The sequence below is a fragment of the Schistocerca cancellata genome, chromosome 1 (assembly GCF_023864275.1).
Source record: "Schistocerca cancellata isolate TAMUIC-IGC-003103 chromosome 1, iqSchCanc2.1, whole genome shotgun sequence".
Taxonomy (NCBI): Eukaryota; Metazoa; Arthropoda; class Insecta; order Orthoptera; family Acrididae; genus Schistocerca; species Schistocerca cancellata.
In genome coordinates this window covers 820,126,356-820,152,174 of record NC_064626.1, presented here as the reverse complement: position 1 = coordinate 820,152,174, position 25,819 = coordinate 820,126,356, and the positions used below count along the sequence as shown (strand labels likewise).

At 38.4% G+C, this 25,819-nt stretch overlaps 1 protein-coding gene across 1 annotated transcript in view; it reads right to left on the bottom strand.

Moving 5' to 3' along the window:
• Positions 1 to 25,819, bottom strand: part of LOC126188321 (WD repeat-containing protein 11-like) — a 209,064-nt gene that overhangs the window by 22,126 nt on the left and 161,119 nt on the right. Inside the window, exons 18-21 of the mRNA XM_049929917.1 lie at positions 15,048 to 15,182; positions 11,537 to 11,717; positions 2,374 to 2,527; positions 2,106 to 2,272 (exon numbers count right to left, since the gene is read on the bottom strand). Coding sequence (XP_049785874.1) covers positions 2,106 to 2,272; positions 2,374 to 2,527; positions 11,537 to 11,717; positions 15,048 to 15,182 — 637 coding nt within the window. The remainder of the gene's footprint in view (positions 1 to 2,105; positions 2,273 to 2,373; positions 2,528 to 11,536; positions 11,718 to 15,047; positions 15,183 to 25,819) is intronic.

Here is a 25,819-nt window from a genome sequence, read left to right as displayed (position 1 = left end):
ACCATGATGCCGGGTGTTGGCCCTGTGTGCCTCGGTCGTATGCAGTCCTGATTGTGGCGCTCACCTGCACGGCGCCAAACACGCATACGACCATCATTGGCACCAAGGCAGAAGCGACTCTCATCGCTGAAGACGACACGTCTCCATTCGTCCCTCCATTCACGCCTGTCGCGACACCACTGGAGGCGGGCTGCACGATGTTGGGGCGTGAGCGGAAGACGGCCTAACGGTGTGCGGGACCGTAGCCCAGCTTCATGGAGACGGTTGCGAATGGTCCTCGCCGATACCCCAGGAGCAACAGTGTCCCTAATTTGCTGGGAAGTGGCGGTGCGGTCCCCTACGGCACTGCGTAGGATCCTACGGTCTTGGCGTGCATCCGTGCGTCGCTGCGGTCCGGTCCCAGGTCGACGGGCACGTGCACCTTCCGCCAACCACTGGCGACAACATCGATGTACTGTGGAGACCTCACGCCCCACGTGTTGAGCAATTCGGCGGTACGTCCACCCGGCCTCCCGCATGTCCACTATACGCCCTCGCTCAAAGTCCGTCAACTGCACATACGGTTCACGTCCACGCTGTCGCGGCATGCTACCAGTGTTAAAGACTGCGATGGAGCTCCGTATGCCACGGCAAACTGGCTGACACTGACGGCGGCGGTGCACAAATGCTGCGCAGCTAGCGCCATTCGACGGCCAACACCGCGGTTCCTGGTGTGTCCGCTGTGCCGTGCGTGTGATCATTGCTTGTACAGCCCTCTCGCAGTGTCCGGAGCAAGTATGGTGGGTCTGACACACCGGTGTCAATGTGTTCTTTTTTCCATTTCCAGGAGTGTAGATGATGAGAGCCTTCTCCATTAAGTTCTGGTATTGTCCATTTGTCAATAATAAGAATGTAAAATACATGAATAATTCCGTATAATATCTACAAACTCTATTTCAAAGCATAAAAGAGGGAAAATGGTTGAGAGGTAAACACAGGCTATAAAGTGGAAACAAAAAATATGGAAAAATTATAAGCTAGAAAGCTCATTGCTTGACAAAATAAAAGCAATATCACTGGCACATAACAATAACAGGAGTTTTAGTTAAAAAAGTATTACTTGCAACCCAAGGTCTCAGAAGTTGCACAGAAATATGCACAGGACTCATTGGTATGTTACCTAAGGAAGGAGTTATAGTGAGTGTGGAAATTTCATCATGGTCAGATTACAGATTAGATTTATTATTCATTCCACAGACCCACAAAAGAGGGGATCCTCCTGCATGTGGAACATGTCTGATAAACACATTACAAAAATGTAATTAGAAAAACTTGAGTTTCATTAATTTTAATGATCCTCAGGCTGTCAATAAACAATAAAATTATGTACATCAATTAAAATTAAACTTATAATATTTACAGGTTTAATACTTACATCTGCTTTCATTAAATCCATAATTCACACAGTAGCTAGTTACTTGGCTATTACAACCAAGTATTGTCAAAAATTAAAGTAATTATTCATTTCAATTATCCTCAGTTAAGGACAGTCAAATGATGTACAAGATTTAAAATTAAATTTCCACTATTTACAGGCTTAAGACTTACATCTGATTCCATACATCCATCATTCACACAGTAGGTAGTTACTTGGCTGTTACAACCAAGTATTGTCAAAAATTAAAGTATAATAAATTTTCATTAAAATGGTTTACTGCACTTGTTGAGAAATTCAAGGATGGAATAGAAGGAGTTGGCCACCAAAAATTCTTTTAAATTATGCTTAAATTGTGCCTTGTCTGAAACTAAACTCTTAATGGTTGCTGGTAACTTATTTAAAATAAATACTGGACTCCTTTCTTGGCGGGAGTAAGTGATTTTAAATCTTTATGTATATTGTTCTTATTCCTAGTATTGATACTGTGTAATAAGCAGTTAGTTGGAAAAAGAGATGTATTATTTACAACAAACAGCACACTGTTATGGGAAACAATCAGGATGTTATTATGGAAAACAGTCACCACGTCATTACAGAAAACTGCATATATCCTAGAAATTTCTGGAGCAGATTGTTTAATTGGCTATTCAGAACATTTATGTAATAATAATATGAAAGTTTTACTTACTTTATTGCATCTGTGTAGTAGTTCACATTATCAAGATCAGTTTCAAGTAACAACTGTACTGCCCTATCCATTTCTCCCAGGAGAATCAGCTGTTCTATAACTTTCTTTGTATGAATATAGTCACCTCTTTTGCTCTCATGCAATGTTACTCTTTCCAACTGTAGTTTCTGTCAGAATAATCACACATTCATATTACATAAAAACTAAAATCTCAAGCATAAATTTCTGTTACAAATACAAAAATGTGTCTTGTTTTTCAGTTTCTCACCTGGTATGTGTACGGTTCACATAAAACATCATAATATGAATCAAGGGGCTGTATATGAGGATATCTATTGATGCGTTTAGTATCCATGGATGTTGGCGAGCCTGAACCAGCAGTCATATCACCAGAAGCATGTTGCTCCACGTCTCCAGTTTTACTTGAACGAGAAGAACAATTTTACAAATATTAACACAGCCCTACTGTCACAGACTGCAGATTTCATAGTTAAGTCTAGTGACTTGCAGACCATTAAGTTATTATTTATGCAAAATTCTGAAAGATGTATTAGAGTATACAGCGCTCAATATTTTAATGTAGTCTGTCAGTTCAGATTAAGTTTGTGCAATGACTGAGATTTGTTTGTAAAGAATATAATTTTAATTTTCAGCTGAGTAGTAAGATTTATGCGATAGCATCATTTGTATCTATATCAAATTTTCCCACTTGTGTATACTGTTGACAGAATTAAATGTGCTGTTATTTTTAAATTAATGAAGCATCTAGTAAAAAGTTAATCATTTACTCAGTATTTTATATGAATTTGTAATGCATATCTTTCAAACCCTTCTGCCAACAAACCCATATTAGTGGTAATGAAATTTCTACTTTTCAAAGAAGCCAATATGTAACAGAAAACTTGCTCCAACCCTGATGGCCTCAATATATACTCTTAACATCCTATGATAAAACAGTCACGTCAATCAAATATCTTACAATGAGGGCTCAGAGCAATATTAGTAAATGACCACGTGAAACAATTAGTAGAAGATTAAATACCAGATTGAGGGAATTTTGTAAATGCGTATCTTACATGTGTCAGTAATGGGTAATTGTGAGTCTCTCATAACCTCAGCTTTTCTACTCAGTGAAGGGAAATAGATCAGAGTGCTCTATGCAACTCTGAAATCAGACATGTCTATATGTGGTCCTAACTTCCTCATGCATTACCATCTTTCCTGTTAGCAGCAGAAACATTAAGGGATTTGTGAAATTGAAAGTACTCAATATTAGTTATGTTTGGAATTTTACATCATCTAAGTTAACACAGTCCACAATAAATGGAATATTTATTCAAAGATGATTTGCAATAGTTCTTCTCTGCTGCAAAATATCCTTGTTGCTCAGAGTACAGATTGTGATCTTTCAACCAATTTTTTGTACTACATGCTTACAACAGAGTAGTAGCTATACTAAGCACCAGTACTGGCATGTTTTGTAAATGGTCAGTTTTATAGGAAAAAAGGAACCAGGAAAGGATTGACGATTAGAGCGTAATATGCTAATGACAATGAGGTTATTAGAGATGAGCTAAAGTTCAAATAAGAAAAGAATGATAAAGGACATCAGCTATGTCCTTGCTTTAATTAATTCAGGGAAACAACATCAACAGAAATTTGGATGGCTGAATGGGTTTATGAACCCTGCTGCTCCCAGGTGCTTGTTTGAGTGCCATAACTAGTGTACCATATTTTTGGTGATTTCAATAAAACACTTGGAGTGATATAACAACTCACCGCAACAAATTTATACACTTGGGTTCTTAGCATAAATAACTGAATTTAATTTGAGAGAAAGACAGATTATGGTAAAAGGAACATTCGTGTGGGGAGGGAATATATTCACTGTAGTCTATTAAAACTGACCTTAGGTGAAAGCAGTCAAAAAGCAAAGTAGTCTCTTCTGGTCAGTGAATGGAAGAAATTACTGATTATGATACAGTCCACACACACTTTTAAGCAAAGGCGTACATCAACACCATCATGTTATCCAACCATATTCTGAGAAAAACACACACACACACACACACACACACACACACACACACACACACACACACACAGTAAATATAAAAATTATGTTATACTTCAAGGGAAAACTTTATTACCCGATATCATAAGGGACTTTGGTTATACATGGAGAGCTATCACTTATTTTTCTATTGGATCCTTCACAATTTGAACAGGAAAGATGGTGGGTAGAGGTATTGCAGTACCTTCTTATGGCTGAACAATTGCTTGCAGAGTTATTTGTAAATTTTCTTCTCAATGCAGTCACTCTTTTGATGCACAAATAGAGTCTGTAATTACAGCATCACAAATACAATAATACTAACGCAGATATATTAATAGAGTTCAACTGCCCCCCCCCCCCCACTCCCGCCTCCTCCTCCTGTACTCTCCCCTCATCCATGAAGTGTCATAACCTCCTCCTGAGCATTCACAACTACAGGGAGTATTAACTCACTTCCGGATACTTTTTAAAAGAAAGAAGGCTATATGAAACTAAGATCAACACATTTATTGCAGATACATTTTGTATCTCCCATTCCATATTTTCTGTTACCTTCTGGATCTCCATGCCATTTATTTATTTATTTATTTACTTTCTCTGATTTTCCACTTGTGAAAACAGCTCTTTCATCTCAAGCATACGAGCCACAAACCTCTACCAAAAAGCAGATGATGCCCTGAAAGGGAAAGGGGGGAGAAGGAATTTTTTATACGTAATATAATTTAGTCACATTATCCTCATCCATAAAACAGAAAATTCAGTTTACATGGTTAAGGACATATGGGTCTAGTTGTAATTGTTGTCATCATCTTTATAAATATTACTTCACAACCTGCAACCATAACTTTATCCACAATTTATGCTGAATCCAGTTTCAGCAGATGCTGGATTTAAGAACTAATCAATTTATGCATCTCCACTCACTTTGTTTCACATGCTCAAGCTGTATCATTTTAATCATCCTGGCCAACCATTACTTTTCTTAATCAGCATTTAAATGCTCTGGATGACAAATGTAGCTCACCACTTGAAAAATCTTCAACTTAATAGCAGCGACATTAACCATTTTCTCAAATGATTAAAAACTGTTAACTATTCAAATTTGATTTGCTCTCCTTCACTGCTACAGGGGCTTGGGGGTATTTTTTTAAAATCTGATTCTTCATGTAAATGACCACCAACAGAAATTTTTTGTCTAGTACTTATTAACTGCACACCGAAGATGGAAGGACACAATAATCACAACAGTCATTCTGTAATAACTATTTTATGTCAGGAAATATAAAATATGACACTTTCATAGATACAAGTTGCCTCCCTTTTATGTCTATCTCTTATAAATCCTCGGAAATGAAATTCTTGCAGCCATATAGGATCTGAACTCTGTATTTTTTGTAATGTCTTGATTTCTTCTGTGATTTATTTGTTCTTTCTGCAGAAACTATGCCCATTTTCTTGAGGTTAATGACTTCTTTTCTGGAGATATCTGTGCATTTGTGACCACATTAAACACATCAACAAATTACTAGGTTTTCCATGTTCTGGGTGTGCTTTTATCTCTCATCTGTATACTCAGTTAATGAAAGGCTGTTCCAGTTGATGGCATACATTTTATTTAAGTCCATAACTGGTTTTTGGTTTCATATCTAGGATGTTTCCAAGTGGATCTGAAAACTGTCTGTTGTAAACCACTGTCATACGATTTGACATTGTTTCACAACTTCACAATTTTCAGATACACCTGAAAAGTCCTAAATGTAAAAGCCAGAACCAGTTGTGAACATTAATTAAATCTATAACTTCAACAAATAATAACATTTTAAATTCAATACCAGCCATTTTATTCATTTAAATAATTCTGGCCCTACAGCCCATTCTTCCATGCCCGACTTACTTATTTATTGACTTGGAACACGAAGACCATATGGCCCCTACCCAAACCAACCAGGCATTATTTACCTTTTATCATTACATCCATTTTGACATAGCTGTTGCTAAGAGTTTTATTTAAAATATTAATCTAGAAGACACAGTACAACAGATACAGGTACAACAAGTGCAGTACAACCACAACAGCCATAACAGAAAAAAAGATTATTCTCAGGAGCTGATGATTTATAGCTTTTATATATTAAAACAAAAAATCATTGTTTAGCACAAACACTATATGTCATTTCTTTATTAAAACCACCAATCTCCTCTAAGCAACAGACCATCTTTAGGTAATTTCTCTCCTCTTCTTCTACTTCATTATCTATTTCCAGTTTCTCAGGTCAGGTTGTAAAACAAACACCTCTATTGTAGTCTGTCTCTCCATAACATCTCTTTCGGTTTTCCTCCCATCTTCTCAGTGACCTCCCTCACGATATCTGCCCATTTCTTTCTGTGTCTTCTTTATGGTTGCTTTTGAATTAACCTTTCATAAAATATTTTTTGTGGCACTCTCTCCTCTCCACTTATCATATGTGCACACCCCTTCAGCTTTTCCTGAAGTTTTGAGATTCCGGTCCTTATTCTGATCTTCTCGTTTCTGATTCTATCCCCTCTTGTCTTCCACTCAATATCTCTGGAAAAATTTCATCTCTACTTTCTACATTCTTCTCTCTTCCCTTTTTGTTGTTTGTTTCATATACCAGCTGTGTATGATAGAACAGATTCATAATAAGATGAATATAGAATATTTTATCTTCTGCCAAGACATCAATGTTCCACAAAATATTTCTTATGCTCTAGTAGAAGCTGTTTGCTTGTTGTACTCTTTTCCCAAGTTCATTGGCTAACCTGCCACCATTTATGATCACACTTCCCAAGCACTTGCAAGGTTGTCCTTAATACCAGAGGGTGGCCTGTTGTTTGACCAAAACTGGCATTGTAATAAGGAAGTGACATAATAATTTTTTAACCAAATCATGACTGTTCTGAAAAAGCATAGTTTTCCTATGGTCGAGGGGTAGAGTCTTTGAGTAATATTCAAAACAACCTGGGTCCTGGATTCATCAAAGAGGGTGGAAGAGCAAACAAGAGTTTCAGGGCAACAACATCTTGGCCTTGGGGTGGGAAACTGCCCGTGAAAGTTAGAAGAATCAACAATAACCAACAACACGAGGATGCAGATGGCAATGGAAACCACTGCATTAAAGACAAACTATGTGTATCCACAGGGCATGTGGCCTGTAATTGAAAATGTCATGATGATGATGATGACACAAGCTTCAAGATAAGTTTCCCATTTGGATTTCTGGGAGGAGGCTGCCAAGGAGGAGAAAAAGATTGAATAAACCAACTAAAGTGCAACATTCTATGAACTGCAGTTTGGAATGCTGGAATGGGGTAGAGAGACTATAAAACCTTAAAAGGGAAATGCAAAGACTCAGTCTTGATATAGTGGGGATCATTGAAGTGAAATGGAAGGAAGATAGTAATTTATGGTCAGATAAATAAACGATAATATCAGCAGCATCAGAAAACTGTAAACAGGATTAGGATTCATAATGAATAGGAAGGTAGACCAGAGAATGAGTTACTGTGAACAGATCAATGATGGGAATAACCCATTCAGAATTGGCAGCAAACCAATACCAACCACAGCAGTTTCCACGTACATGCTGATGATACAAGCAGAATATGAAAACACAGACAAAGTGTAGAAGGTTACTGAAGGGTAATTCAGTAAGTAAAGGGAGGTAATAATTTAATTTTAGTATTCCCAGCAGCAAACATTGGAATGGAGGTAGATGAACTGGCGTGGTTATGTGGTTATTGTGGCAGAATAGTGTGGACAACTACCATGGGGGCAACTGTGATGCATAATATTATGGATAGACTCGCTGATGGAAGTGTTTCTCTGCCAGTGACAGCAAGCCAAACGGGGCAGTTCTAACGTTAAGTTCAACCACCTCACCTGGTGCTTCGTGCCATGGGCCATTTCCATGTGCTCAGTTGTCAGGCACCTGCACCTGTCATGTGCTGTGCACATCTCTATGTGATTTCAGACTTTCTGTGGGCCCGTAGATTTGATTACACGATGAGTTCTCATTTTCTCTTGTGGGCCCAATCACAAGCTTGTTGTTGAGCTACTGTTGGCCCATCCATGCCTTGTGATGACAGTGTTGTTCACTGGCATTGTCATGCCTGTGCAGATACTACAGTGGTAATGAAGGCCATTCTTATGTGTGTGTGTGATGCTTCTGTCCTCCCCCCCCCCCCTCCCCCCTTTTCCATTTTCGAGGTTTGTATTCCTTACTATGGTCATACAACTAGCTATCTGAGAATACCTTGGGCTGGGCAGAAAATTTTGAGGCACATGTTTATCTTAAACCATTGGCAGTAACTAAGTTTTGTTGCCCTGCCCAATTCACTTCTCCAAGCATGACAAGGTAAAGGCAAAGTTGCAGCATTGGCAGGATCAGTGTGTCATTTTGCCTATTGCATCGAGTCACTGGGCCACCCTTGTGGTGGCGAGTCAGAGGCCTGACAGAAATATATAATTCTGTGGCCAGAGGAATTGTTGGCGAAGGGGGTGGGGGCACTATTTTTCATGCACTGATTTTCGTGACGTGTACCAGCAGTTGCCTTTGGACACGCCTTCTCCGATTTTCTTGGTACTCAACACTCTCTTTAGGTTTTACCAGTGTAATCACTTGCCTTTTGGAATCTCATCTGCACTGGAACTTATCAACAATTTTTTTGAGTACTCAATTCAGGGCATTCCCTGTTCCATAAACTATGTTGATGGCATCAGGTTTATGATCTCTATACGAGAGGAGCATTAACAAAATCTACAAATGGTTTTTGAATACCTTCTTGAGTCTGGCCTTCATTAAAAGGTGGAGAAATGCTGTTTTTCTCACCAAAGCAGCATTTTTTGGGACATGTACTTGGCAAAGATGGCCTCATTTTTTTGGCAACCGAGAACCCGAAGGAGCCTCAGTCTTTTTTCTCTTAACCATGTTCACCAAAAGGACATTCAGTTTGTCTAGTCTCCAGATTGTCAACAGGCTTCTTTTCAGTTCCTCAAGCAGTTTTTGTGCTCTGCTCCCTGTTTGGTTTCTTTTACACTGGGTAAACCTTTAACCCGGTCTTGTGATGCACTCCAGTATGACACTGCTGCAGTTCTTTCCTACTGACTTGGGATGGCACCCAACAGCTCATTGCTTATGCATTAAAGACACTTCCCAAGGCACAGTGTAATTATTCACAGGTGGAAAAGCAGGCAATAGCTATTGTTTTAGAATTAAAAAGTTTCAAATTTTCTCGTATGGGGCAAGATTTCTCATCATCGACCCCAAGCTGGTGGTTTCCTTGTTTGGTCCTCATTCCCAGCTCCCAGATAGGACTCACCACCAATTGCAGAGGTAAGCCCTCTTTCTCAATAATTATTGCTGTGAGATTCATTACTTATGGCTGCCAGTGGGGCCCAATCCAGAGTCTGATTAGCAGTAGGTTCTCACATTTGCGATGGGCAATACCTGGCCTCATTCCTACACACACACACACACACACACACACACACACACACACACACACACACATCAAAGCCATCATCAACCTGCTGGCACCCAAGAACCCGAAGGAGCCTCAGTCTTTTTCCTCTTAACCAGGTTCACCAAAAGGGCACTCTTGGAACAGGATGGACGTCAATTTCATGGATCCATTTTTGGACAGCACATGGTTGTTGGTGGATGATGCCTTATCAAAATTTCTCATACATAGCCAAGCTGTCTTCCATGTTGTTGACAGCGACTATTCACGCATTTTCAGTCACTTTTTCCACCAAGTGAGCCCCCAGGACCCTCGTGTCTGATAACATTCTGCAATTTGTGTTGCAAGAGAATTTGAAGACTTTGGCATTCACAGAGTATCCAGCATCTGATTACAACCCCATATCACCCAGCTTCTAACTGGGAGATGGGGGCACATTTATTTAAAACCTAAATGAAGATGTCTGTGCCTATATCTTCCTGTGACAATGCATTGTTGAGTTTTCTGGCTACGTATGATGTGATGCCAGTCAATGGGTGCAGTCCAGTGGAATGTTTGCATGGGCACCAGCCACAGAGTCTTCTGGATTTTTTGCAAGCTGAGTTGCAAGACGAGACTCATTATGGCCTGCCATGTTTTGCCATCGGGATAGCCGTTTGGACTCGGTCTTTCCGTTGACAGAATGGATGACTGCTGGGTGTCATAGTGGCTCACAAAAGTCACCACCTATTTGTGATGGGTGTCTGTGAGAAGCAGGATCTGTCTTATAAATCAGTTGTGCCTACACCCTGTTGGGTCATCATTGCTATGGTCTTCCATGTCAGCCAAGCAGTAGGGTTGGTTGTGACATAGTTCCAGGTGTGGGCTCCCACTTGGTGTGCTCCCCCTCAATGTGGGAGGGCCCCTTTCGCACTCTCCCTTCGCCTGTGGCAATGGGCCCTAGACACACTTGCTCCTGCACCTAACAGTTTGAATCCCATGGACTTTGACTTGCTCTCCCCACAGATTGACTCACATTGCAAGTTTTCATTTCCTCTTGCAGGGTTCTCTTCCTAAGCTTGTTGTCAAGCCACTGTCAACCACTACAGTGCCTTGTGCTGATGGTGTTGTTTGGCAGCATTGTCACGTCTGAGCATGTACTAAACTAGTAATCATGGAAATGTGATAATAGGGGAAGCTACATAAAGTTATGTTACTTGGCACTGACAAATAATGTGAAAGTTACTTTCGTCCTTATGTTGTACACACCAGTATATTATGGGCAATGTTTAAATTCTATGTATTAAGTTCATTTGTCCAGTTCATATTTCTGATATTATGTAAAGAGGGATGGACATCACATATGTATCCACATGGATAAAGGAATTGAGAAATTTCTTGCATTTGGTGATGAATAGTAACAATCAAAACTGATAGCAATAATAAAAAATTTCATAGCAACTGATGATGGAACAATACAACTTTTTGATAAATATCTGCAAATTGTGGGACACCCACTACTGAAAATATCTTAAAAATTGTGAGAAATGACTCGCCAGCTAGACTCACCAGCTATGGCTTGCTTACACAATTAACAAATTACTTAAACATAATTTTTGTTTACTGCAGTTGATTATGCGATAAGATCATAAATTTCTTTATTTCATACTTGTTTTTGAAAAATACAAGGATCCAAAACGAAAAATGATGAAGTTCCACATTGGGGCTCCTGTGCAATTTTGAACACTACTATGAGATACTTAACTAAATCTACAGTTTTAACGAAAAATGTAGTCATTACATGAATGCAAAATTAGGGCAAATAACAGGTATCATCAATGCTAATACATTTTCCAGCAGCCCATATTTAACTTTGGGAAGAGTATGCCTCAATGCTAATATAAACTGGACTTACCCATGCTTCATCTCAACTTTGGTTACTTGGAGATAATAAAGCGCTACAGTCCAAAAGTCAACTTCCGCAAGATCTCCAAACAACTGAGCTACCATCAAGCAACGTTCAGCTGTTCCAAGAGGACAGCGCTTCATATATTCTAGCCTTTGCATATCCACCATACTCAGTTGTTCAAAAACATCTGGATACAGAAACATGACAAATGCTTAGTGCTAAATTGATTTACTTGCTATAACATACAGACAACATTAATGCTATCTGAAAGTCCTGTGTGGACTACAAGTACTGGAAAAAACATGTGAACTCTGCTCCACATGTCCTGCCATGCCTATTGGTAGCAAGTGACTGCCATGCCATCTTCTGCCAAAGGAAACATTGGATGCAATATGAAGGGGCATGGGATCAGCACACTGCTCTCCCAGGCATAGTCGTTTTCGTGGTCTGGAACCACTACTACTCAATCAGGTAGCTCCTCAATTGGCATCATGAGGATGAGTGCACCCAGTTCAAGTCTCGCCAAAGAAGAAAAATCCCTGGCAGTACTAGGAATTGAACATGGGTCCTCCACAAAGCAGTCAGCAATGCTGACCACTCAACTACAGAGGTGAACTACAAATAAATGAAGGAGTAGAGGTGGTCAATGCTCACTACTCAACTACGGAGGTGAACTACAAATAAATGAAGGAGTAGGGGTAATCACTCTCCATGTGTTGAGTGGTGGATGGGCAAATAAACAAGATAGGAAATGTTGCAAAGCTTTCAGACAATGTCCTTTTCAACAGTTGTGTTTCACATGACTGATGTTCACACTCCATTGTGGTTGGCATGGTGGACGTAATTCTGTTCAAGGTACTTCATTACATTTGAGCTTGGAATATGTTTTATGATGCTACAACAAATGGATTTTAAGAATGCTGAACATTTGTTTTGTAGATTACTTCTGCTATGCCTTTCTTGAAGATCAGGGGCAGTTAAGAATTCAATTCATGATCCCTGTCCTATCATGAGTGACATTGCACTCAGCATGACTGCACATTTGTCCTACTGCTACAGCACACTGACTGAATGTGAGAAGGGGGAAGAGGGGAAAACTGCAAATGTGCCACATTTAAATAGCAATACAATTGCACTGCATACAGCATGGTTTTATATTTCACATGTCTCAACAACACAGATCACAAACAAAACATTTTTTCAGTATTATTTAATTATTGCTGGTGCACTGAAGACATTATACAATTTTTATCTGGTTAAATTGTCTGCATACAAAGAGATGCAGACAATTTCACATTTCTTTGCAAACAAGTTGCCGCGTAATTATGACACATATCATTTCACAATTGAAAAAAGGTATTTCACATACATATGTTGATCAAAGTATTGTAACACTTTTGCAACTTCATTATGGAGATGTAGAAATTCTACTTGATGAAGACAAAGTAGATATCCTGGACAGTTTTAACATAAAAGGATTTGTATACGGGAATTACATTACAAATCAATCAGTTACACCAGTCCATGTACAGGGGTGCTTTCAACTGGAATCTCAAACAGGCTCAAAAGCAGCTGTAAGATTGGCAGGGTCTTCAAAACATTTAGAAAACTATCCTTGTAACTCTATCAAGGGAACAATGAATTCTTCAAACCTCGCACTTTCTTTAATGTCACTACCCATGGGGAACTGGACTGCATTTTTCAGAATTTGTCTCTTCCACAATGTTAGTTTCTTTTTACATGTATCCCCGTCAAAACAGAAAAAGGTGTTTTTTACATTACGATGTTTTACTGTGGCAGTGTGCAATCAAGTTCACTTAAAACATGAGGTCCGCAGTCCATTCTGAATGTTGTAATTTTCGTTCTTGCACACCTTTTTTCTTGATGAATTCAACAACAGCAGGTTTTAAATAGAAAAATTGTTCCTGGCAGGTCCCTTGATTTAACCAATTCACTTTACAGTAACACATCAAGTTTCCTTACTCTTCACTCAATGCCACAGAAAAATGTTACAAACGGCAGCAGAATAATGTATATGATTTCATAAGTTTTACTATTCGTACCATCAATTTCTTCATGTGCTCCATGCCTGCAAATGTTGCACGAAGTGCTTCTAGATGTAAAGAGCAATGATACCTGTCTATAGTGATTTATTGCTCTTTCATTGTCAAGCAAGTCTTAAGATTCTTTCTGCATGGTACTGTAAAGTCCTTTGAAAGCAAATTTGCAGAGCCCCTTCATTATACGACTGGATAAAAGATGTTGAGGATTCACTCTCTTCTGTCATTTCCATTAAGTTTTAAAGGCTTGTGGTGATAGATCACTAGACTTCCTCTTTTGTGCAAATAGCCACTGGACCTGTGAACATCCTTCACACCACACAAATAAACAACAAAAGGTAAACAGCACAGACACTACAATTCTGCAGAACTGGAGAGTTGTGCTGGCCAAAAAATGCCACACACCACAATACTAAATGAAATGTCGTACTGTACTGGGTGCTTCCAAGAAGAACTGAACGATGCTGGGACAGGCCGAGCATCAGCCCACACAGCCATTTCAGGTGTGGTTTTCGCACGCCATGGGGGCCATGTTGTAGATTGTGGACCTGTGCTTTCTTCAAATCATTGCTCATAGTTTTTGTTCAAGGGATCTACAGTAAATGATTCCCATCCCCCCGTCCCCACTTCCTCATCCTATGTTTCTCACTATTGGTTTGTGTTTGCTTTAAACCAGACTTCCAAATAATTTTTCCATGGGTTTGCTATCCTCTGATATTTTTTTCCATAAATCCACAGGTTTTGGTGACATTTCTGGGCCCTTAATCTCCTGAATTATCAGCTTTAAACTTTCTGTCCGTATTGGTGTTACCATATTGAATACAAGTCAAGTCCACTTTATTGCGACATATATAAAAAAAGAAGTTGATGCATGCAACTACCACTAACTATACAGTTCAAAAACCACAAAAATATCATATCAAGATTAAGAAATAAAAATATAGCAAATAATATTAAAAAACCACAAACTTTCCAAACATGAAGAATGTTTCATAATTCTTTTTTGGGGTACCAACATAAGGAAAATCTATCAGGAAAACCAAAATCCAAACAACATAACATTATGTAGCTATGAAATTATTAGAGAAATTTGACTTTCGTAGGACATTAATATCTTAAATTTAGAACAGGTGACCATTATAAATTACCATTCCATCTCATGTACCACTTCAGACAAATACTTAATCATGCTATTTAGTTTAGTTTCATTCTTCTATAAATACTTTGAAAACTGACTAAAGAAAATAAAAATCTAAAATAGTAAATTATGTCTCATCATACCTTTTTTGTATATGCCTGCAATTATCTCTTAAATTAAACAATGCATTACAAACTAGTGAATTCAGTGAAGATACATGTATTACTTTTTCTACAGATGCTTCTTGTACTGATTACTTAATTTCCAAATTACTTTACCCATAACGATATTAAAGTAAAAAATTATTCTCATAGCATACTTGCTAATTCCTGTTCTTTAAAGCCATCCTCTGAGGTGAACTCGAAATTGTATTCTTTCCAGAACTGTGAAGCAAGCAGCAGCTTCAGATTGTATGCCACCCGTATTGGAAGCAGAGAGAGACAATACACGCACTCTGCAAAATCAGAACATAGTGTGATGTAACACAACAGACTATCAAGCAAAGGATGTATGATGGACTTAGTAAAGATTAGTGAATTATTGCAACATTGTTAATATTTGAAGCCATTATGTCGCAGTTTACTTCAATTATGTTTAACTACATCTACATCCATAATCTGCAACCACTGTTAAGTTCGTAGCCAATAGTACCTGTTACCAGTGCTTCTGAGCAACACATTGAGGTAAGGAGCATGAGAAGCATGACTGTTTAAACACTTCTGTGTCTGCTGTAATCATTCTAATCTTGTCCTTGTGATCCCTACAAGAGGTGAGCATCGAGGAGTTGTAACATATTCCTAGATTCACTACTTAATGTAGGTTCTTGAAACTTTGTAAGCAGGCACTCTCAGAATAGTTTTAGTCTATCTTCAAATGTCTGCCAGTTCAGTCCTTTCAGCATCTCTGTGCCACTTTCCCATGGGTCAAACAAACTTGAGATTTCTGTGCTACCCTTCTCAGTATACATTCAATATCATCTGCTTGTCCCATCTGGTATGAATCCCACACACTTGAGCAGTATTCTGGGATAGGTCACACAAGTGTTTTGTAAGGAATCTCCTTTATAGGCTGACTTCATTTCATTAGTATTCTGTCAGTGAACCAAAGTATGTCACTTGCTTTACTTATGGCTGTGCCTAAGTGATTGGTCTGTTTCATAAACCTACAAACTGTTACACCCAGGTACTCGTATGAGTTGACTGATTCCAACTGTGACTCATTGATGTTGCAGACATAGGATATTACATTTTTTCCATTTTGTTAAGAGCACAATGTTACATTTCTGAATATGTAAAGCAGGTTGTCAATCTTAGCACTATGGTGAAATATTATCAAAATCCCACTTAACATTTGTGCAGCTTTTTCAGGAAGTACTTTATTATAGACAACTGCACCACCTGCAAAAAGTCTGGCGTTACTATTAATATTGTTGTAAGGTCATTATCTCTCCGTATATTTTGTCCATGACTGCATCTTCTTCTTTGGATGTTGGCATGTATATTTGTACTATCACAGTGTCCTTTGGTTTAGTTTGAAGTCTGACTAGTATTGTTAGAGAGCTATATTGCACATATCCCTTGATACATGAGCCATAGTTTTCCCTCAAAATTATTTGAACTCCTCCCATTCCTGATCTATCTTGGTCAGTTCCGGTGTGAATGACTCTGTATTCTCCAGACCAGAAATCACATGTTTGGGGCCATCTCATCTCTGATATGCCTAGGATATCGATTTCCAGCCATTCCATTTCAAATTTTACATTTTCTGGCTTGCTACACTGAAGCAGTGTTCTCACATTCCAAGTGGCTATGTTTAAAACAGGGATTCTTTTCCTTCACGTTGTCTGTATCTTTTGCAGTCCCCACCCCGAGATCCGATTGGGGGACTATTTTATCTCCAGAAAATTTTACAGAAGATCCTGACATGGTTTACTGCTAAAGCTTGGGATTACCGTAGTTCTTTAATGTGGTGGTTTCCCATTGCCTTCCACATCCTGTGCCGAAATATATGAAGAAATAAGTAATGCGATGAGAAATGTTAAGGGAGATGAAAACCTGTTTGCCATGGGGGACTGGAACACAATTGTGGGTGAAGAACCGGAGGAAGGAATTGTTGGCAAATATGGACTTGGAAGAAGAAATGAAAGAGGAGATCGACTAATTGAGTTCTGCTCGAGGCACCAATTAGTTGTTGCAAACACACTTTTTCAATATCACAAATGAATAGGATACTCATGGAAGGCCCCTGGAGACCTGAGGAGAAAACAGATTGATTACATTCTAGTGAAAGCACATTTTAGGAACCAGATAAAAGCTTGCAGGAGCTATCCATATGCAGACACAGGCAGTGATCATAACCTGGTTCTGATGAAAAGTTCACAGAGATTCAAACGTTTGAAGAAGAAGCCAGTAAAATTTGAATGGGAACTAGAAAAAAGGAAAACTGAGGGACTGGCAAAGCGCTATGCTCATGAAACAGACAACCTAGCTACAAATTTTCAACATGGGGAATAAATGAAGACTGGGATCAAATTAAATCTGATGTATACAAAGCAGCAGTAAAGATAGTTGGAAGAACTGAACTCAAAAACAAGAGGAATTGGATTACAGCAGATATTATTGATGTTATAGAAAACAGGAGATTATACAAAAATGCAACTGATAAACAAGGAAAAGCTGAATACAGAAGACTAAGGAATTTAGTTAATAGAGAAGCTAGGAAAGCAAAAGAAAATTTTCTTGAAGAAATGTGCAGGGAAGTGGAAGAAAATATGCAAAATGGAAGAACTGATTTAGCCTACAGAACAGCAAATCAGTTTTTTAACAAACGTAAAACAACACTCTCGGACACAATAGAAAATAAAAATGGGAAAATGCTGTTTGGTGAAGACATGGTGAAGAGATGGAAAGAATATATAGAGGAGTTGTATGCCAGAACACCTCGTTTGGAGGAAGTAATAGGAAGAGAAGAACAAGTAGACGAACATGACAACGGAGATGACATTCTGCAAGAAGAATTTGACAGAGCTCTAAAAGAACCACGGGACAACAAAGCAACAGGTATTGATGACATCCATGCAGAACTAATAAAGAATGCTGGTGACAGCATGAAAATGATGCTGCTTAAACTTATTAGGTCCATCTATAACACAGGAGAAATGCCAACAGACTTCCAGAAATGTATCATTGTTCCTATACCAAAGAAGGCAGCAGCTACAAAATGTGAACAGTACCGAACTCTAAGCCTAATATCACATGCATCAAAAATAGTTCTGAAGAAAATTGAAGAGAAGGTGGAGGATATTCTGAGTGAAGATCAGTTTGGTTTCAGAAGGGGATTGGAAAAAAAGAGAGGCGACTCTGGCACTGAGACTAGTTATCGAAAAGCAATTACAGAAAAATAAACCAACTTATATTGTCTTAGTAGACATGGAAAGGGCATTTGATAATATTATCTGGCAAGAGATGTTCAGACTGCTGAGGAAAAGTGGAATAAAGTACAAAGACATCCGTGTGATACTCAGTTTCTATAAGAATGAGGTGGCAGTGATTAGGAACTGTCACCAAGAACAAGAAGCAAATATTAGAAAAGGGGTACAACAAGGATGTGTTCTCTTTCCTCTTATATTCAATGCTTACATCCAGGAAGCTATAGACCAAGTTCGAGAAACTACTGAGGTGGGGATCAAAATTAATGGGCAGAAGATAGACATGCTACGTTATGCAGATGATATTGCTATAGTCACAGAGACAAAAGAAGATCTAGAGGAAGTCCTCAGAAAAATGGAAAAAATTCTATGGAATCAGTATGGAATGAGAATAAACAAGAAAAAGACTAAAGTGATGGTATGCAGTACAGGAGCAGAATATGAACCTCTTAGAATGAGAATTGGAAGAGAGGAGCTGGAAGTGATAGAGGAATTTACTTACCTGCAAAGCAAAATCACAAGGGATGGTAGAAGCCAGAAAGAAATTGTGAGCAGAATACAAAAGGCTAAAATTGCATTTAATCGGAGAAGGAACTTACTCACCAGCAACAACATCAATCTGAAAATAAGGAATCATATCATGAAAGGTTTGGTTTGGAGTGCGGTCCTATACAGATGTGAAACTTGGACAATTGGAAGAGAAGAGAGAAGACTGCTAGAGGCCCTGGAGATTGATGCTATAGAGGGATAATGAAGATCAGCTGGAGAGACAAAGTAACAAATGAAGAGGTGCTTAGAAGAGTACAGGAAACCAGATGTCTGTGGAGGCACATCCAAACAAGAAGAGACAAACTTGTAGGGCACATCCTACAACACAACAACATCATTGGAACAATAGGAGAAGGAGCTATTGAGGAAAGGAATCGGCGGGGGCGACCAAGGAAATCATACATGGAACAGATAATTAATGACGTTGGATGTAACACATTTGTGGAAATGAATAGGAAAGCAGACAGAAGAGAAGAAAGGCACTCTGCTGCAAACCAACCTCAGGGTTGAACACTTAAAAAAAGGTCATTATATACAACATGAACACCAAGGATACCAACACAATTCCCTGAGGCACACCTGAAGATATTTCTATTTCTATTACTTAGATCAGATTAGTACTTGTTCCATAGATCATGAATACGACACTTTGTAATGATGTGGAATGTGTCAGATTAATAAAAGGTGTCTATACAAGATATTACATTACACAAAATATTACATTACACTTAATACTTTTAATTGTTGTTTATTTTTTTCCCCCGTAGTAACTGTTTCACTTTTTGTGCTCCCTCACAGAAAATTCATTTCCTTACTATATAATTTAAATATGTTGTCCTCTGCATATTTATAGCAAGACAGTGATATTCATTCTTTACTCTCTGGACTTTCAATTGTCTTCCTCTCCACAGATACGTGGCATTGCCAATGATCAGTTCTGATTCATCGAGTCATTAATCTAAGCGCTTCCCAGTAAATATCTGTGTCATGTACTTAGTGGCCATTTTAAAGAAATGTAGCTCAACATTATATTACTATGGCAAAAAAGAAAACAAACATACTTAGACTGTTATTAAATGCATGATGATCAAACAATGAATGCAGTGCTCAGATTAAAACACAAGGAACAGAAAATCTTTTCTTCCATTATTTATTTATCCCAACTTATCTCCCTTGCTTTATGTTCACAGAACACTCTGCTAAACAGCGACGGTAGTAAAAAGATCAATGTTTTCGTGCTCAGAAAGAAATATTTTATTTTAGTCAAAGTCAAGTGCAAAAATAACATTCATTCATATATTCCTCTTATATACTCTACTTCTCCAAGGCATGAGACATCCAAGATAAGATACTGTATCCTAACAGATCCTCAGTCCAGTCACAAATTTTGCTTGATGTTCCATACAATCATACTTTTGATAACAAGTGTAGGTGTGGGTGGTGCTGTGTCAAATGCTTTCCAGAAATCTAGAGAAGCCATATCTACCTTACTGCCTTGATCCGTTCCTTTCAGGATGTCATGTAGGAAACTGCAAGTTAGGATTTAAATTTTGTAATTCATGCTGGCTTGCATTCTACTTGAGGTAACTCATTATGTATGAGCTTATAATATGTTCTAAGATTCTACAACAAATGCATGTCAAAGATATTGGCCAATAGCTTTGTGGTGCATTCCTGCTATCCTTCTTATAGACAGTGTGACCTTCGATTTCCTCCAATTGCTAAGCATGGTTATTTGTTCAAGGGATCTAAGATAGATTATAGTTAAAAGAAGAGCTAACTCACCTGCTAATATGGTAAAGAAGGTGACAGGGATTCACTGGGCTATGGAGTTTGGTTCAAACTTTTCAATTTCAGCTGTTTCTAAACCCTACTTACACTAATACCTGTATTATTCATGTTTGTGTGGTGTGATAAATATATTGGATACTACTTTTCTAAGTAACATCTGAAAATGGAGTTCAGAATTTTTGCTTTTGCTTTGCTACCCTCCTGCTTCACTATTCCTGTCTTGTCCATGAGTCTCTAGACATTAACTTTGGTACCAGCTTTATCCTTTACACATACAACCAGCATTGCTTTGGGTTTTGTGGCATCTTTCTATAAGATTCTACTGCGGCAGTCATTGAAAGCTTTAGACATTTCCCTCTTGACAGTCAAACATGTTTCATTCAGCATAGCTGTGTCTATGGCCCTACGGTTTGTCCCACACACAAGTAGTGAATCACAGTGATCCATTGCCTGGACGATCAATCACTTTGTAGAGTACATGTGTGTGGAGAAAATTGCAGAGATTGGTCACTGATCATATGGAAATCCCAGGCAATTTGATGGATCGCACATATGATTTGTGCATGTAACATGGTTGCCTGTCTGGTTAGCAGTGATGTATGGCAATATGGCTTCTCGGGTGCAACTTGTTTGTCTAGTTATTAAGCATGGTTGTGTAGTTTGGTATTGTTTTGCTTTGCCCATGTTGGGAAAGAACTTAACTTTAGAATTTTAGTTATTCAGGGACCATGGAGCACTTCAAGAACAGAAGATGAACACTCAGATTTTGCAGTGATTAGCATTTTGAAGCTTGTGTTGTAGAAGCAGAATTTAGAGGAAGTTCATAGCAACAATCATGATACAATGGGCACCACATGATGATTTTGAATTATTTATGAAACAATATTATTGATATTTTTAACTTCTAAACACAATGACATACCATAATAACAAGTGGATATTTTAACACAAAAGTTCAGTGCAAATCTATTACACACTCAAGTGTCTTTAGTAGCTTGTAACTTCATGTAATCTAACTCTCCCTCATATATATCTTGTGTGTGTGTGTGTGTGTGTGTGTGTGTGTGTGTGTGTGTGTGTGTGTGTGTTTTAGGAGGTGAGTACATTTGAACTGTCTGTTTGCAATTGCATAGTTGTGATTTATCACTTACTTTCATTTTTCTATTATTTTCATGCATCTACATTTGGGTCTTCTGAATTGACATCTGCTTACATATTTCACAAGCCACGGTACGGTGTGTGGTAGAGCGTACCTTGTACCACAACCAGTCATTTCCTTTCCTGTTCCATTCACAGATAGAGCGAGGGAAAAGCGATTGTCTATATGCCTCTGTATTAGCCCTAATTTCTTGTATCTCACCTTCGTGCTCCCTACACGAAATGTGTGTGGTGGCAGTGGGATAGTCCTGCTGTCAGCTTCAAATGCTGGTTTTTCAAACTTTCTCAGTAGTGTTCTTCAAAATGAATGCCTTGTTTCCTCCGGGGATTCCCACTTGAGCTCCTGAGGCATATCCATAACACTTGCGCAATAACAAATCTAGCAGCTCACATCTGAATTGCTTTGATATCTTCTTCTAATCTAGTCTGGTGCAGATCACAAACATTCAAGCAGTACTCAAGAATAGGCTCAGTAGTGTCCTATATATAGTCTCCTTTACAGACGAACTATACTTTCGCAAAATTGTCCCAATAAATAGAAGCCAACAATTTGCCTTCCTACCACAATCCTCACATGCTCGTTCCATTTCATATCGCTTTTCAACATTATGCCCAGATATTTAAATGGTGTGACTATGTCAAGCAGGACACTACTAATGCTGTATCTGAACATTAAGGGTTTGTTTTTCCACCTCATCCACATTAAATTACATTTTTCTACATCAAGAGCCAGCTGTCATTCACCACATCAACTAAAAAATTTGTCTCGGTCGTCTTGTATCAATGTACAGTCACTTATTTGCAACACATTCCTGTGCACCACAGCATCATCAGCGAACAACAGAAGATTGCTCCCTGCCCTGTCAGTCAGATCTTTTATCAACAAAGAAAATAGCAACAGTCCTATCACTCTTCCCTGGGCACTCCTGATGTTATCCCTGTCTCCAATGAACAACCACGTTGAGAACAATATACTGGGTTCTATTATTTAAGAAGTCTTTGAGCCAGTCACATATCTGTGAGCCTATTCTGTATGCAAGTGTCTGGATTCTCCCTCATACAGTTTATAACAAGGGTTATGGTAATCAGGAGTGCTGCTATTTACAATATTTCTATACAAACATCTGCACTGCAAAACAAACAGTAAATACTAGCAGCTAAAACGTAAGACCAATGAATGAAAAAGCAACCAAAGACTAACAAGTGCTAAAGAATAGTATTAGAACACTGGAAAGCTGTACACAATCCATTTGGTGTCAGTGAAAAATTTAATAAAGTCAGTACTACAAAGTAACCAACATTTCCCAAGAAAAGCATTTCAAAACAAGTTAAATAAATTGCAATTCTCTTTTCTTTTACTTTGCATTTTGCAAGTATCTGTGGGAAAAGCAACATCAACTGCAACAGTCACTGAACTTACAAGTTTATCTTCCATAGCAGAACTTCTTAATACAGTAGGGTTCATAGTTCTGGTTGAAACTGCTTGACAAATCACTCATGTGTGGTGGGGTCGAGGTGGGTGACCAACTGCAGTGAATTGTATGAGACCCATCAGTGTGATCCACTGCTCATGTGTAGGGCCCTTTAAATTGACTGGATACCATGGAGGATGATTCCCAATATGAGCTGTTCTACCAGGTACATATTTATCAAGTTAACATGAATAATAGCCAGCTACACTGTTACATAAATTGTTTATGTTTTATATTATTTACGATGAGCCTATTTCAGCATATTGCAATCGTCAGGTACTCTGTAAACACATAAGTAAGAGATGGTCTTAATATAATGGTCTTGTAGCTATGATGCGAAAAGCTACAATACATCATTGAGTGTTTTTATCTTACATGCAACATCATTGCTGTCATATCCTGTGTTTTTTAGAATTATTACTTTCTCCTAGGTGTGTACTGGGATCGAATTTTACTTGGTTTCCATGTATGTTACTTTTCTGACCGCTTGGATGACACCAGATCAATGATATTACATGTATACATTGATACCATTATAAATAAGTGATGTGTGAAATTCAATTATTTTTATTATAAAAAAACAGGACATGACATGAACAATGTTACACGTAAGGTACAAAGACCCAATGATGTATTATAGCATTTCAGATCACTGCTACAAGACCATTATATTATGACCATCGCTTACTTATGTATTTACAGAGCACCTAACGATGGCAATATCCAGAAATGGGTTCATCGTGAATGATATAAAACAGACATTTTACATAGCAGTGTAGCTGGCTATTATTCATATTCATATTGATTATGTCATTAAAAGACATATTTTGCACTGCAGGTCCCAATGAACAGAAGTTTGTTAAAAAGTTGTTGGTCAATTAGTCTTTTAAACCTGAGCCTCAGTTGCTCTTCATGCTCCTCACCACAACTAAATGTTTCGAGTTGCTTATTAAGATATGACACTGGTGACTCTTTACCTCGTTTTCTGAACACACAAATCCTCCTTCCAGTTGCCCTTTGTAATTTGGTAATCACTGTTACTACATCAGCCTCACGATCACTGCTACCACTTTCTATGTCGACATCCGTAAAAGAGATCAGTTTGATTTGTTACCATTAGATTCTTTATAGTTCCATCATGAGTGGGATTCCAAAATGTTTGTTTTAGGTAGTTATCAGAGAAAGAATTTAGTAATGTTTAGTAAGATGTCTTTTCATGCCAAACACTTACAAAACTGTAATTTTCCCAATTGATTGTTCAATGATTTAAGTCGTCTCCAATGATGACAGTATTATTGGAGAACTTATGTAATAGTGAAGTGAGGTCTTCTCTAAGGTTTACTGCTACATCTTGAGGTGAGTGGTGGTTGATACAAGGATCTGACTAAGTTCATGTTCACCACTGACACTGAGTCTTTACCACCCAATCTCACATGCAGCTTCAATTTCTATCCCTGTGGATTTCTAACTCTTGTCTACTGCAACAAATACACCATCTCCATTTACCATTAGCCTATCCTTTCAATATGCAATCTTCAATGTGCAGTGCACATCTGAACCATTTAGGGAGACCCTATAGTACTCAACTCCATGGCACAAGTTTCACAATTTATAGTCTAGTTTGTCACACAGCCTTTGGACATTCTGATTCAAGCCTTTCACTCACCTCGAAACTCAGGGGACCACAATCAGTTCTGGGGACAACGTTACATATTACACACATTGTTGAACATCTGTGAGCATGTATGGCCTTCCAAACTGCCTCTACCAGTTGTTGGAATGATCCAAGTATGACCCAGAGCCCAGACAAGATGCATAGTTCATTCCAGAGATAAGAACAATTCCATCTTTTGCAACTCAATATTTATTTTGTTTTTAACCTAAAAGATTTTGCCTATTCATACTAGGTATCATGAGTGGTCTCACACACAAAGGAAATTATTTAGTAATACATATGTTGTTAAGGTAGACAACATTCCATTGGAACTATTGACAGCCTTGGGAGAGCCAGTCCTGACAAAACTCTACCATCTGGTGAGCAAGATATATGAAACAGGCGAAATACCCTCAGACTTCAAGAAGAATGTAATAATTCCAATCCCAAAGAAAGCAGGTGTTGACAGATGTGAAAATTACCGAACTATCAGTTTAAACAGGCGAAATACCCTCAGACTTCAAGAAGAATGTAATAATTCCAATCCCAAAGAAAGCAGGTGTTGACAGATGTGAAAATTACCGAACTATCAGTTTAATAAGTCACACCTGCAAAATACTAACGCGAATTCTTTACAGAAGAATCGAAAAACTAGTAGAAACCGACCTCGGGGAAGATCAGTTTGGATTCCGTAGAAATGTTGGAACACGTGAGGCAATACTGACCCTACGAATCATCTTAGAAGCTAGATTAAGGAAGTGCAAACCTACGTCTCTACCATTTGAAGACTTAGAGAAAGCTTTTGACAATGTTGACTGGAATACTCTCTTTCAAATTCTGAAGGTGGCAGGGGTAAAATACAGGGAGCGAAAGGCTATTTACAATTTGTACAGAAACCAGATGGCAGTTATAAGAATCGAGGGGCATGAAAGGGAAGCAGTGGTTGGGAAGGGAGTGAGACAGGGCTGTAGCCTATCCCCGATGTTATTCAATCTGTATATTGAGCAAGCAGTGAAGGAAACAAAAGAAAAATTCAGAGT